This window comes from Phoenix dactylifera, chromosome 16 (assembly GCF_051530095.1).
Source record: "Phoenix dactylifera cultivar Ajwa chromosome 16, Ajwa_hap1_PhDact_Kaust_v1.1, whole genome shotgun sequence".
NCBI classification, from domain to species: domain Eukaryota; kingdom Viridiplantae; phylum Streptophyta; class Magnoliopsida; order Arecales; family Arecaceae; genus Phoenix; species Phoenix dactylifera.
In genome coordinates this window covers 17,881,249-17,897,150 of record NC_143205.1, presented here as the reverse complement: position 1 = coordinate 17,897,150, position 15,902 = coordinate 17,881,249, and the positions used below count along the sequence as shown (strand labels likewise).

At 37.6% G+C, this 15,902-nt stretch overlaps 2 protein-coding genes across 6 annotated transcripts; both read left to right on the top strand.

Annotated features, from left to right (window-relative positions):
* The first annotated feature begins 1,244 nt into the window (after positions 1–1,244).
* LOC103701089 (butanoate--CoA ligase AAE1-like) lies at positions 1,245–6,709 on the top strand. Of its 5 annotated transcripts, none has more exons than XR_003384527.4 (3): positions 1,245–1,549; positions 4,574–6,161; positions 6,274–6,709. XR_003384527.4 is itself a non-coding variant. In XM_008783049.5 (2 exons), exons 1-2 carry the CDS (start codon positions 1,349–1,351, stop codon positions 6,041–6,043), a joined length of 1,671 nt encoding a protein of 556 aa, XP_008781271.2. In that variant the 5' UTR covers positions 1,270–1,348; the 3' UTR covers positions 6,044–6,237. The 5 variants fall into 5 exon arrangements, 2 of the variants coding, with proteins under 2 accessions (XP_008781271.2, XP_088568342.2); XR_603130.5 differs by having other exon boundaries at positions 6,269–6,709; XR_003384526.3 differs by having other exon boundaries at positions 6,252–6,709.
* Positions 6,710–9,815: 3,106 nt separating this feature from the next.
* Positions 9,816–14,492, top strand: LOC103701162 (putative flavin-containing monooxygenase 1). The gene is made up of 5 exons (XM_008783136.6): positions 9,816–10,367; positions 11,535–11,772; positions 12,838–13,013; positions 13,117–13,475; positions 13,845–14,492. Exons 1-5 carry the CDS (start codon positions 9,918–9,920, stop codon positions 14,200–14,202), a joined length of 1,581 nt encoding a protein of 526 aa, XP_008781358.4. The 5' UTR covers positions 9,816–9,917; the 3' UTR covers positions 14,203–14,492.
* Positions 14,493–15,902: the final 1,410 nt, after the last annotated feature.

The following is a 15,902-nucleotide window of genomic DNA, read 5'->3' as shown; positions in this document are numbered from 1 at the left end:
TTATTATGTTGTAGTATTCAAATTTATATTACACTATATTATAATAATATTATACAAAATAATAATATTTTATTTTATAATAATATATAACATTATATTGTATTATACTTCACTACGTAGTACTATACACTATCTTTTATTGTCATGTTATTATATCAAAAGTACTTTTTTATTTTAGTTACCAAACATATGTTAAAGTTTTATAGTATTTTAGAAATGTAGTTACCAAACAGCAAAAAACTTTTAATAAAAACTCTACTTCTAAAAGTTTTATTTTTTGAGAGCTCTACTTCTAAAAGATTTAAAAGCTCTACTAGGAATAACAATCTCAAATAGAGCCTAATGGAAGAGGGTTAGGGCTGAAATCGAATTGGGTACAGATCGGATATCGGTATATCCATATCTATATTTGTTTTGTAATATAAATACGGATACAAATATTAATCGAATGCAAAGATTCATATCTATATTTATTTTAAATGGGTACAAATACAAATCGGATACTAGAAGTATGGATATGAATACAGATATAAGTTGAATGGTTAAACTTTTTGGCCACAACATCATAGATATTATTGAGTAGGTGATAAATTAAATAAAAAAATATGTTAATGTGATTATCTATTTTTTAAAAAAATAAAAAAATTTATATAAAATTAAATAGAGTTATAAATAGAATCAGATATTTAAGTATGCATCGAATAGTTGTCTATTCATATTCATATTTTTTTTTTTGATAAATATAAATATGGATGTGGATATTTATTGGATATTTTTAAATTGTTATCCAGATACATTTAAATACAAAAATAAATTTAAATAGATATCACCGGTCCACTATTATTTATTTTTTATTTTTTGGAGGGGTCGGTGAAAATGCTTTCCGGTCGGGTACAGAGTGCTTACTCGCTTAGCAACCACCATGGTCCGTCCGGCCCCACAGCGGCATATAGTTGTAAATAAATTATACGGACTCCATCACGAGTCACGGCGGCTAATCATGCGATAAACGTACGGCTCTAATGAGTGTCCGATTGGCTCCCCACCGTTTCCTTTCCTCGGTAAATATATTATATATATAGGTCTGTAATGCGAAGGGACACCCAATCACGTGAAGACACCTATCCTCCACTCTTTTTGAGTATGCCATGATCTAACTTTATAATTGTGGAACTGTTGGTTCTCCCTTTTTTTTCTTTCTTTTTTTGTTATAAAAAGAAAAGCTCCGACGGGTGACGTGACGGCGTTCGTTTCTATCAATATGGGACAAAAATCCATGTCCCAGACTGCGGCCTGATCCGGAGGACTCGGGGCTCAGGAACGGGGGGGCGAGAAGGGGAAGCACCACATGATGGAGGGCGCGGTCCGGTGCTCCGCCAACTACGTTCCCCTCACCCCCATAAGCTTCTTGGAGCGCGCCGCCGCCGTCTACGGCGATTGCGCCTCCGTCGTCTACGGCCCCACCACCTACTCGTGGAGGGAGACCCGCGATCGCTGCCTCCGCCTCGCCTCCGCTCTCTCCCGCTTGGGGATCTCACGCGGCGACGTTGTAAGCCAGTTTCTTGATCGATGGGAGCTTCAACTTTGAGATTTCTGATGCTAGTGCTTGCGATTAGTTTCTGTTTACAATCTTTCAGCTTCTCTTCTCGAACTTTTTTATTAGCTGATATGATGAGCTTCGTTCTTTTGGGTAATTGGTGTGTACTTTTGTGTTCTTTATCCTTTTATTCAGTTAATCAGTTATTTTTTGGGGTTTCCACTCGGTCTATCATTAAATTCTGCACTTGTGAAATTTGTTTAGTGTTTGCTTTTTCGTAATTCATTTGCATTTGCGGATTTTCCTTGCTCAATCATTTCGCTTCTTAGGATTTATACTTCAATCCAATATAATTCGAGTTCATTCGGTTGTTTGCTTCTCTGTAATTTACGACTACTATATGTGCTCCTCTGTTTTTCGATTCTTAGGTGAAGATGTTGTAAAACTAGAGTTGATTTAATCAGCATTGATGGTATATGAGAAGTAGTTACTAGCAGCGTTCCGGATTTCTGGCCCTCATGTAGGAAAATTGGGTTGTTTGAGGAGGTGCATTGTCCTCATGTATTGCACTAGGGCTTTCCCACTGATCCACAGGCATTGTGATAGGCGTTGAGGAGCCAGCACTAGTCTCCTATTATTCATCTTTACTTCAGTTTCTTATTTTAATTGCCAAGTGTAGAAAACATAGAGATTCAAACTTTATAGTTTTGTTTTTATGCCACTCTGGTTTGGTAATTCTGACAGATTAGATCAGGGACTTGCAAGCAAAAGTTCTGATTGGCTGTAATTTGAAAGATGAAAACTAGGAAATAAGAGAAGAAGAAGGGGCAAGCAAAATTTAAACGGTCATATAATTGGTCAAATTTACAGGATGTTGTTGCACCTTCTATACATGCCAAGTGACTTGACTCTCATAGATTAAAAAAAGTCATGGTGATGATTGTAATCATAAAAATCTTAATAATTGTTCAAACTAATAGTAACCAAAGCTTTAGATTCACAACTAAACTATATCACTTTTCATCAACCTGAAGAGAATTTTGTGCAGATTCCTCTACTCTGTAAAGTAGAAAAGACTTATAAATATAAAATTTAATTTATGGATTACGAACAGGGTCTTTTCAGCAATATCTAACTAGAGATGCTCTCTTCTATCCTCCAATCCCAGCAGGGCAAATGGTATTTATGGGTTCTCTTGAATACTAATTTGAATATTGATGTCTTTTGATACCCCATATCAATGGAAAAAATATATATATCCCAGATCAATGAAAAATAATGGAGGCAGCCTGTACAGATCCTCACTACGAAACTGATGAAAAAAAGTCAACCTTTAGGATGTGAATATTGGAGCTTGAGAATGGTTAAGAAAGAGATGCATTTGCATTTTGTATCCCAATCCCTTAGTCATGTATCCTAACTTGTATATCTTCTACTAGATATTGGGAAAAACTGTTGAGGGACATGGGGAAGAATTTGCTTCTCTTCAAAAACTTTTCACTTCATGGTCTTTCATGACACTCTAAGAAAGAGAAATAAAGGTGGCATGGACGTGGTTGGATTTAATATATCGATGACTGTGTAATGGATTATATAGTCACTGATCCAACCTCTCCATCCATGTAACTTGGAGAACTCATATTCTGGTGTCTCATCATCGCAACACCAGTCAAATTAAATAAGGAGATGTTTGGATTTAATGTATTTTCGACTGTTTATGGATTATAACAAGGTAGATGACCAATGAACAATCTAAATTCTGATTCCTGTAATAGCCTGATCTATACAGATTCCTGCTTTTCAGCTTGAACCCCAGAAAACGCATGCAACCATCAAACATGATATAATTGAGTGTCATGTCTTTTTAACAAAAAAGTAACTGAGTATTATCATTAATAACATCCTAGGTTACATGAGCTGCAACCAAACAAAAGAAGAAAATCTGGTTAACCTGTTAGCTGCTTTACCTTGTCCATCTTTATGTTTAATCCTCTTATATAACTTGCTTCTTTTGCTAACACAGTTATAGTGTATTGATAGTTACATTGATTTACATGGTATAAAGGAAGATTGTGATCATTTTCTATGCAATAAAAGACTTTCAAGTCATAGAAAAGGAACCTATGAAGTTGGATCCATTTGCTTTTCTTCTAGTCATTTCCTTGAATACAGGTTTTTTTCTATTTTTTGTGTTGTTGTGCACTTGAATACATTTTTTAAGAAAACTAATAGTTATGCTTAGTATGCAGAGATATTTATCAGTCTGTGTACCTAATGAATAGTATAAGCTATCAGCCGTAATATTTGCCGTACCACCCCAAACGGTCCAGTTCAGGCATACCATACCATTCCATGTCAAAACTGGTATGAAAACATCAATCGGTTTGGTGTAGACCAAATACCAACCTTTACCATCCAATACCACTCCAATTCGGGATGTGTACCATACTGTACCTACTTGTACTGACCTGTACCATTTGGTTTCATGTGGTACTATGATGAAAAGTGAGAAAAAAGAGGCTTGGTACGACATGCATACCATATCATACTGAACCAGTAGTGTACTGGTATGGTACTCAATACTGAGATTTCGGACCTTGATCAGCTGCATAACAATTGTTTTGTTTTCAATCTGTGCACTTTCCAACTGATCATGTGATTATGAACATTGCATCTCAATCAAATCAAACAGAACAGAAGCGTTGTGTTAGACTAGAAATTGCACCCTTAGATCAATATGATTTTTTCTTCCTTAACTCTTTTCTTTCCTCTTTTCTGCAGTTTATTCTCATATTATTAATGTGGATACAACCCAATCAATATTTTGTATATCTAATTGGAATGGTTCAACATTTCTAAGGGGAGTGGGTTGCTTTCTCCTATATTTCTTTGAAGAAGTACTAGCCTTGAGAAATATATGATTTTTCTTCTGAATTTACATTCTGCATCAACATATGATTTTTCTTGCAGATTTTTTTTGGTTACATTTGCATGTGGTTCGTCATTGCTGTAACCAACTGCTGTTTTTTGAATCAGGTAGCTGTACTTGCTCCAAACATTCCAGCAATGTATGAACTACATTTCGGTGTGCCAATGACTGGTGCAATCCTCTGTACACTCAACACACGTCATGACTCAGCCATGCTATCAGTCCTTCTGAAGCACTCTGAGGCTAAAATTGTCTTCGTGGACTATCAGTTACTTGAAGTCGCCCAAGGAGCACTCAAACTTCTCTCCCAAGCCAGAGTGAAACCTCCCCTTCTGGTTATAATCACAGAATCCGGTGGATCATCTCCTGCAGTTCCAAATTTCGCTGCTTCGGTGGATGAGGAATATGAAATTCTTCTGAAGACTTCACCTCCTCGGTTTGAGATCAAATGGCCTGTTGATGAACGTGACCCTATCTCACTAAACTATACATCTGGCACCACATCCAGACCCAAAGGTGTTATCTACAGTCACCGGGGAGCCTACGTAAATGCCATTGCGACAGTCCTCTTCAATGACATGACCACAATGCCGGTGTATCTGTGGACTGTGCCCATGTTCCATTGTAATGGGTGGTGCCTAACTTGGGGTATAGCAGCTCAAGGTGGGACAAACATCTGCATTAGAAATGTCTCTGCAAAGGTTATTTTTGAAAACATTGCCCTGCACAAGATCACCCACATGGGTGGTGCACCCACAGTTCTTAACATGATTGTGAATGCTCCAATGACCGAGCAGAAACCATTGCCTGGAAGAGTGACTGTGATGACTGGTGCTGCACCACCACCTCCCCAGGTTCTATATAAGATGGAAGAACTTGGTTTCCATGTCATCCACTCCTATGGCCTCACAGAAACTTATGGTCCAGGGACAGTTTGCACATGGAAGCCTGAGTGGGACTCCCTCCCTGCCGAGGAGCGTGCAAGACTCAAATCCCGCCAGGGACTTCAACATCTTGGAATCGAGGAGTTAGATGTTAAAGATCCAGTTACTTTGAAAAGTGTTCCAGCTGATGGGAAAACCATGGGGGAGGTAATGTTCAGAGGCAACACAGTCATGAATGGATACTACAAAGATTTGAATGCAACCAATGAAGCTTTGTCTGGAGGATGGTTTCGATCCGGAGACCTTGCGGTGAGGCATGCTGATGGATATGTAAAGCTCAAGGACCGATCGAAAGATATTATAATTTCAGGTGGGGAAAATATAAGCACTATAGAGGTAGAGTCTGTGCTGTTTAGTCATCCAGCCGTGCTCGAGGCTGCAGTAGTTGGACAACCAGATGATTATTGGGGTGAGACACCCTGTGCTTTTGTGAAGTTGAGGGAGGGTACTCATGCTGGTGCTGAAGAGATTATTAGATTTTGTCGTGCCCGGCTGCCACACTATATGGCACCTCGCACTGTTGTTTTTGAGGATCTTCCAAAGACTTCGACCGGGAAGACGCAAAAGTTTGTCCTTAGGGAGAAGGCAAAGGCCATGGGAAGCCTCTTCAATAAGGGTACTAGCAAGCTTTGAGGTAATCTCAGCAAGTTGGCTATGATGGCTACTGATCAAATAAGTGGCATGTAAGTTCATAAGGTTCTCACTATACCAGCAGCAAATCATCCGGAACTGGGAAAGTGCATCTTTACAGGTACTAGCAAGAAATGTGAACTCTCTTATGGTACATAATATTTTAGTAATAAATTGATATCTATTCTCGGTGCGCATATTCTTTATTTAGAATCTCTTCCCGACCAGGCCAGGCTTCGCATCAATGACGGAATCGGTCATCGGCAACTTTTCTGAGTCTTTCCGTCTGAATATCCCTCTGAGATGTTTGCCCGGGTAATTGGTATATACATAGCAACTTGCTTTTGCAGGCAACACCTAATATTAATTGAATTGCATTCATCAAATGCAATCCCTTGGATCTATTACACATGGTGCAGACTTAAGTTTTAAAAATGAAGCACCGAACCACCACCAAGCGCTTGCTTAAATGGTATTATCTCTCATCCTTTGAGCAAGGGGTTGGAGGTTCAATTCTAAATGGTTTAAGAAAAGTCATAGCTCACTCTTTTTAGGTTGCATTTGTTGGCCACCATGGTTGCTACTATAATAGCACCGAGTATAAAATTTGAGAAAACCTATGTGTACCCTAGCTTGAAAAATGATATTGCATCTAATCTTTTGTGTGAATTTGTATTCTTGAACATGAAGTACTTGATTTCTAGGGCCTCTCAAATTTAATTACCCTCGACTGCGAACTTACAACCACCTATATGGTTACCTACATTCGCGTGTCTAGAATTAATTCGATGATTCTCTAGTGGTCCAAGTTAGCATTTAATCTTTAATATCAGAAATACGTGGCCTAGATTTGCACTAGCATGTATTCCAGATGGGTTAAACTTAGACTAAGGTTTAGTGCTATGTGCAGGGCTTCATAACACCTTAAACTCAATTGAGGCCACCCAAAGTGCTTCTTGTGTGAAACAGAAACCTGAGTGCAAGCCAAGCTTGATAGCATATGTTCAAGATTAACCTAGTTTCGTCAGCTGAACCTAGCTTGAACAAGCTTGTTACTGAGCCAAGCCAAATTTCAAACATGCAAGCCCTGATCGTTTACAAGTCAAGTTTTACATAATATTCGAGATGAGATCGTTAGCTTTAAATAATGTGCTTTCTCATTAGCTGAATCGACATCAAGATATCAATCCCTTCCATTACTCCTCGGTTCGCTAATGTGGACATAGCAGCTTTGTAGAGGGAGAAGTTGCTGTCGTGCCATGGCAATAAGAGGCTGAGGCAATGACAATGGCCTCATGATGCACTACTTGGTGTTCGGTTTGGGACAACTCTTTATCAGGAAAAGAATGTTTGGCAAATTATTCGAATTCTAGATGCAAATATATGAGGTAGAAAATAGGTTGAATATGAGTCTTTGTTCCAACAACACTCTTGCTTACCCTAGTAATAATCGACTATTATTTTTCTGAAAAGTGCTGCGCAAGCACCACCAATTTATCAAGATTATAAAGTGGTTACAAGGAGAAGAGTGGATGATCTTAAGGGAAGAAGGAAGCAAAAGGAGAGAGATGGAGAGAAAAAAAATAGAAAGAGAAGAAGAAGGGAAATAAGAGGAACAAGGCCACCCAAGAGAGACTGACCCTGCCCTTTGATTCTTTCGACTCCCCCTACAGCTGGGTTTGCTAGTTCATGCCTGAATAGCTTGCCAACTATCCAACCAAGCTGGGAAGAGACATGAACAAGATGGCTTCTACACTGCAAGTGAAGTCGGAAATCTCTGAAACTTATGCACCGAGATCGGCATGGCATGCATACCTCTAGCGCTGAAACAAGACAAAACTACTACTCTTGCGCAATAAACTCAACAGAATGCTAAACCCAAACCATCTGCTTTAAGGCAAGTCTCCTTATGTGATAAGGATTAGTGTACACACATCGCACTAATCACTGATAGAACTACTATAGATATACCATACTTCCATATGTATATAAACCCAAGACTTGAGGTCTCTTAATAAGGCAACCCTCATCATTTGCAGTTGTAGGGATGATAGGTGCAGTTGGATCCATGATTGCTTCCTTTGTACCTAGACATAATAATACAAAAGGCCTTCAAGATCAAATTTATTTAACAACACATAATCAATAAAAAAAAGGAATAAAAGTTCAAGGATTATATTCAATGTAAATATTAAATATCAATAAACTAATATATATTATGTCCATCACCCTTAAAACACCAAATAGAGAGAAACGTAAGTGTAAATCATCCATGAAAATTTGTACAAGTCAAAGTTTTTATTGCTATTAAAAAGAAATTCTCTACAACCTTAAGTTCATGAGAACATAGGTTCTCCTCGGAAGAAGATATGGACGTAGGTCGCTTTGTGGGATCAAAGAGGTATCCATTCTTAATGATATGGCTCTTCAATTCTCATGATTTATGCCTATAGCTTTGTCTCTAACCAAGGATGTGCCCAAGCTTATAATCTATTGGATCAATGGAGCTTCTAAGGAGAGAAGCAAGTAGAACAGAAGGGGGAAACGAATTTATCATCATGGGATTCAAAAAGCCTGATTGTGGCCCTGAACAAGAGCTTCAATGAGAAGCGGTTAAGAGTAAGAGAGATGGACACATGGAAATGGTGAGGCCTGAGGGGGAGAGAAGCACAGTTCTGATAAGGGTTTTATGGCTTGGGTAAAAAAGTTATAGAGAGAGGAAGATGTTGATTAAGTTTAACGAGAGAAACAACCTCTTTGTTTTCTTCTTTGAATGGATGACTGTATTTTTTTCAAAAAATATGAATTAAATCAAAGTTTAATGGAGTAATTATTGCATTTATAAATAAATTTAATATAAATTAGTGTATTAATGAGATAAAAGATTTAAATTATAAGGAGATATTAAAGGAATGTACAGTTGACTTGATCGTGAACATGAATTAAGAAAAAATATGATGGTCATTTTAAATTATATAATAAAAAATTAATGATACAGATAACACATTATTCATGCTAATCAAAAGGCAAATGAGTTAGTAAGAGAAATCAATTATAAAATAAGAGTAATGATAGAAACATAACTCATAATTCATTCTAATTAATATAAATTTGAGAGTTTATAAATGAAGAAATTTATATTTAAGATATTTTCAGTGATCAAATTAGAGGGGATAGTTTAGACATCTCTTAAACCTGAAATATTTGCTATATTAGTCTTTATAAATGGCATGGTATTTAATAGTTACTATATTTGGTCGAATGAAAAATCTTGCATGATATGAATTCATAGCACAAAAATTGATCATAAGTCTTTATCATTCTTTATGGTTCCTTCCCCATATTTATACAAAGACTTTGAACCCTCCAAACTATTTTGGTGAAAATGAGCATCACGCATTTATCATTTAGGAGCACTAGATTATATATATTAGTCTTCATAAACGGCATCGTATTTCATTGTTACTAAATTTGGTCCAATGAAAAATCTTGCATGATATTTTGTTACACTCTAAATAAATTTTTACACATATAGCATGAATTCATGGCACAAAAATTCATTGTAAGTCTTTGTCATTCTGTATGGTTTCTTTCTCATATTTATAGAAAGACTTTGAATCCTCCAAACTATTTTGGTGAAAATGAGTATCTCACATTTATCATTTAGGAGCACTATATATTAGTCTTCATAAATGGCATGGTATTTAATAGTTAGTAAATTTGGTCTAAACAAAAAATTTTGCATGGTATTTTGAATCCTCCAAACTATTTTGATGAAAATGAGCATGACGCATGTATAAATAGAGTTTGAAAAGCCTATTATTTTTATTTTCCTCCCCTGTTATCACTCCCCATCTTCTCAGAGAGGAGAAGAGGAATGGAGAAGAAGAGGGTGGGCATCATTGGGGCGGGCATCAGTGGGCTGGTGGCATGCAAGCATGCACTGGAGAAGGGCTTCAACCCCATGGTGTTCGAGGCTGACACCGATATTGGTGGCGTGTGGCTGCACACCCTGGAGTCCACGAGGCTTCAGTCACCTCGGCCAACATACGAGTTCTCCGACTTCCCGTGGCCGGAGAACGTCACGGAGGTGTACCCGCACAACACCAAGGTGAAGGAGTATCTTCGCTCGTATGCTCTCCACTTTGACCTTCTAAGGCACATCAGATTTAATGCAAAGGTGGTAGGGATTGAGTACGTGGGGGTGTCCGAGGAGGAGATCATGGCCTGGGACTTATGGGCCGGGAACGGCGAGGCTTTCGGTGGCAGCGGCAGCGGAAAGTGGCACATCGCAGTGGAGCATGGAGAGGCAGATGGGAGCACGGAGGTAAGACCAACCACATCTACACATGGATTTACTGGGTTATTTGATACTCCAAAGTAGCATCATGCATGATATCACCCAAGGGCTCGGGTGCTCATTTTGCTTGCACCCCCCAAGAGCTGGGTGGCCCTCAAAGACCACCGCATCATCCAATAATGGAGATGGATGACTATCAAATAGAGCATAGCATTGCTTGCCACCGACGATCATGATCATCGCTTTTGATAACCGTCCATTAATTCCATGATCGATGAGAGGGCTGTTATCGAAGGCTGTGCAATACTCTATCTTGGAAAATGCGCATTGTAAAGAATATTAACTAGAGATGCAAATGAGCCAAGTAGCTTGCAAGTTGTTCGAGCTCGACTCGGATCCAAACTCATTTGTTGCCGAACCGAGTAGCCTGAACAATTTTTCGAGTTGAGCTCCAGTAGCAAAATATTCGGCTTAAAAGCTTACGAGCCCATTCGAGTATATTTTTTTTCTCAATAATACTATATATTATTAACAATATATTATTAATTTAATATATTGAAATATTATATTATATTATATTTTAATTATATTGATCAAGGCTCGAATTCGAGCTCGAGTATGGCTCAATGGATACTCGAGTCAAGTTGAGTCGATCTCAAGTATTATTTTTTTTGATCAAATTGAGTTTAAGCTTGAATATTAAGGCTCGATCAATCAAGCCACTGCGATAGAGCACGATGGCTTGCTAACGGTGATAGAGAAAAAGAGGAGAGAGAGAGAAAAAAAAAAGAGGCGGAGGTTTGGTCTCAGGGGGTCAATAGAGAAGGAGGAAGAGAGAGGAAGATAAGGGCCAGATCCCTTAAAAGGGACCAACAATCACACCAAAAAGATAGAAAAAGGAAGAAAAGAGGGCCGGATTTACGAGGAGTGGTCAACAATCATGCATGCCATGCAAAGGAGGGGGGAGAGGGGAGATGGCATAGGGTGGAGAACAACTCCTCTTAATCCTAAAAGAAAGGGAAAAAAAAGGAGCAAGGTTGCATCATGATATATGATACATCTTGCCCTAGGAATGAATTAAATGTGTGCTTTCGTTGATGGGGGATTTATTTTACTTAGGTAGCAATTGAATCAATAGCACCTCTCTCTCATTGGCTTTATATATATCATTACGGTTTTTTCACTCAATGCCAGGTATATCATGTGGACTTTGTGATCCTCTGCGTTGGACGATTTAGCGGCATCCCAAATATCCCCACATTTCCAATAAATAAGGGGCCGGAAGTATTTAAAGGCCAGGTGATCCACTCCATGGACTATTCTATGATGGGTGGCACTAGAGCCACCGAATTAATCAAAGGTAAAAAGGTCACAATAGTGGGATTCCACAAATCAGCATTGGACATCGCTATGGAGTGTGCAAATGTAAATGGTAAGGATCTTGAATTTTAAGTTTTTAGAGAGCATTTGTTATGGCATGATGATCTCAAGATCAAGAATAATATGGTTGGAGATGATGAGATCACCACCGCATTTGATTGCACCATGGTGATTCTGTATGGGAGTGATCCCAAATCACCCTCGATCCTCAAACTACCACCTAACTCAATGATGGAAAACCTATTCTTGAGAATGGATATCTAAGATCACCCTACGACAATGATATTGGGTTGAAATTTAGGGTACCTCTTAGTCCAGTGGAAAAATTGAAAATATCAATATGTCATTAATATATTATATCAATATTGTATACATTAATATTATATTGATATTACATATATAGTATTTATGATATATATTATATTATAATATATCGTTAATCATAAGATTATCATATCATTGTTCAATTTTTTTAAATTATAATACAAATATATTATTATATTTAATTTATATTATTATATTACTTTTATTTGCCTTATTTTTCTAATCAAACTAAATATTAGTATTAAAGTAATAATCTATTATAAGTATAAGTAAAAATAAATTAATATATTAATAAATTTATTAATAGATCATTATAATTTATTTTACATGATTAATAAATATATTTTTATGGAATATATCATGGATAATTTTGGTATTATATGATCAATGATCTTGGATTTCTATGAAATACCAAACAGGTTACTCGTAAATACATGGGATCTCTAATAACTTGAATATAGCGCACCAAATATGATGATCTTAGATCATCAGGGATCAAATTATTTCAGAATAAGAATCACAACTGGTCTAAGATCATTTTAGTGATCCCTTTTGGGTCACCAAAGGGCTCCTAAAATTTTAGTGTTCACACCCCCCTCCTCTTTCCGGAGGAGGTTGGAGGAGTGGCGCATCTCTAAGTACTTGGACCTGAAGTTTTATCACTGTAATTTAGCTCGATCGGATGGTCACTCCTCCTTTTCTCTTCAACGAACTTACCAATAATATTTCTAACAAACTGAAAGCAAGATAACATGATTTTTTGGTTTGATACTAAGATTACTTTTACTCGTAGGGGCGAAGAACCCATGCAATATGGTATGCAGGACTAAGCACTGGCATCTAGACGACTACTATGCTTGGGGAGTTCCTCTTGCTTTCTTCTATCTTACTCGCTTCTCGGAGCTTCTTCTTCACAAACCTGGAGAAGGAATCCTACTTGGCGTTTTGGCTACTCTTTTGTCACCACTAGTAAGAATATTTCATTTACTGACATGTCCTGTTTAGTTCTTCCTAATCTCCAGTTCTGTGTCTCCAGTCTCCAACTAATTAGCCTCTTTTTATGTAACTTCAGACATGGCTTATATCTAAGTTTGCTGAGAGCTACTATAAATGGGCAATTCCTATGAAAAAATATGACATGGTACCAGACATGAGCTTCTTTCATGACATACTTTCTTGTATGACTGCACTGCTGCCAAAAAAGTTTTATGATAAAGTGGAAGAAGGGAGCATTGTTCTAAAGAAATCCAAAACCTTCAGTTTCTGTAAGGATGGGGTGATCATTGATGGTGCAACCGAACCTATAGAGGCTGATGTTGTAATCTTTGCGACTGGATACAAGGGTGACCAAAAGCTTAGGGACATCTTTGTATCGCCTTCCTTTCAAACGATTGCAGCGGGTTCATCGACTACGACGGTCCCTCTCTACAGGTTCATATATATATTTCTTTCAAAATATCAGATACTTAGATATATTAATTATGCTTTTTGATGAAGCTTTTTCTTTTTGAAATTGTGTTGCATAAAACTAATACAGCTGCTAGCTCAGCGAGTGAGAGGTCTCATATTCAAATTAAGCTTCATGGTGAATGACCTCGATGTTCTCTTTTCTTTTGTGGAAAAAAAAAGAAAGAAGAAGAAAAAAACATAGTTTCTGCATAAGCATCCCCATTTTTATTTTTCATGGACATGGCCTAGACGTTTGGAGTGCATCTAATTTTGATTATTTTTCTAGCAAAAGTTTTTTTTTTTTTTCATTTTTGTTGAAGTAAAAACTGATGAAGGTTATTAATTTGATAGGGAATGCATTCATCCTCGGATTCCGCAATTGGCTATTCTCGGGTACTCGGAGAGTTTGGCAAATCTATATACATCGGAGTTGTGTTCCAAATGGCTGATACATTTCCTTGATGGTGGTTTCCGACTGCCGAGCATAGGATCGATGGAAGAGAATGTGAAGGAATGGGAGAAGTTCATGAAGAGATACTCTCGGGATAAATTCCGGAGGTCGTGCATCGGATTTCTGCACATTTGGTACAATGATCAGCTGTGCCGAGACATGGGATGCAATCCAAAGAGGAAGAAGGGGTTCCTGGCAAATTGGTTCCTTCCTTATGGTCCTTCAGACTATGCTAATCTTCAATTCGAAGCCAAATGAGAGTGTTTTCTATTGTAAGATTAGCAGTACTTTGCTTACTCTCTCTATCCCATTCCGTGTGAAGTATTAACTGTTTGATTATGTAAACTTATTTCACTATGAGGAGATAGTATACAAAATCTATGGTGGATCCAAATTGTTTGCACTCATAAGATCCAAGGAATTATTAAGAAATCCCATGGGTTGGCCCGGGGTCATTATGGTGACTGGCCTGAGTCCAGAAGGCCTTATTTTCCTGGATCCTACAAGAATTTTCCTTTTTAATATCAGTGTGTTTCACTTTTGTTTTCTTTCTTTCTGTCTATCTTTTTTTTAAGGAATATATTCTTGTCATTAAACAAGCCAAAAACTATCCATGATTGCGAATTAGTTTATCCAAAGGAACCCAGCGCATCCATCCATGCTGATTTGCGGACAACCGGCAGCAGCCAGAGGGACAATGGTAGCCAGCATACGAGCCAGGATTTATTTGTTGGATATCTCTAGATGGCTGCAAGAAAAAACAAGACGTGTGAATGGAATGAAGAAGAGCTCACTGAATCCTTTCATTCAGTGTAAACATCTTAATTTCTTTTCTTGGAAAAAAGAAAATATATATATGGTGATGATACACCATCATTGCTTCTTGCGCGCGCACACACGTATGTATGTATGTATGTATGTATGTACGCATGCACGCATGTATGTTTATATGGATGACAGATTTTGGAATACTTTGAGATTTGTGTGGTAGATAATCAAAAGATAATTTGTGTGAAGGGAGATGAATCTTTTTGCATGAAAGGTACAGTCCCTATAACCTCAACCATCTAACCATTCCATCCATCATGTCATTTGATTCTATCCTATTCATTCTTATCTGCAGATGACTCAAAAGAGAACTTATGACCTTGAAGATAGGGAAGGAATCACTTTAAAACTGACTCTTTCAACTAGACCACCCACTTTGCCCTATCCACCTACCGGTTGGTATACGTAAGGGCAACTCTATATGATTGGTTGCTTAATTGGCTACACAACCAATATTTAATTGCTATTAATTATATGCCATATAGTGAACGAGGACAAAAGAAGAGGGAGAAAATTAAACAGCACCTTTCAAATCATGCATATAGCCATATTTCTAACATATTACTATTTTTTTTGGAATTTACAGAACTTTCAACACGCATGGACGTCAGTGTTTTTTTCTAAGAGAGAAAAAAAAACATATGCATAATTTTCAATTATGTGATTGCATCATGTAGATCAATGACCAGACCTTTGGGACAACAAATTAAAGCATGGGGACAGGGTCATTGTCAATTGGAACGAAAGATCTTGTTTATCTGATGGTATACGCAAATGGGATGGAGACATGATCAGCTTCATTAAGATGGATTGAAGTAGATGGTTCGCATAAAGGTGGCGAGGTGGAGACGCCATTTAATATTTACAGACAAGCATAATGCATTACGTTTCATAGTAACTAGGTAAAATTTCTAAATCCAATTCAACTAGCATCAAAGGTTGGGTTGCTGCTCAAGTGAAGACAGGGCCCTAAACAAAATACAGTATGGTCTGCCATGAAAATCTTTAGATCTAATTTCCTGTGCAAGGTTTTCTTGTTATCCACCGAGCAACATATTAGTTGTTTAAATAGGATTTGTTATCAACTCCAATGTAGTCGTGGAAATAAGTAGTGATGCTTAAGATGCACC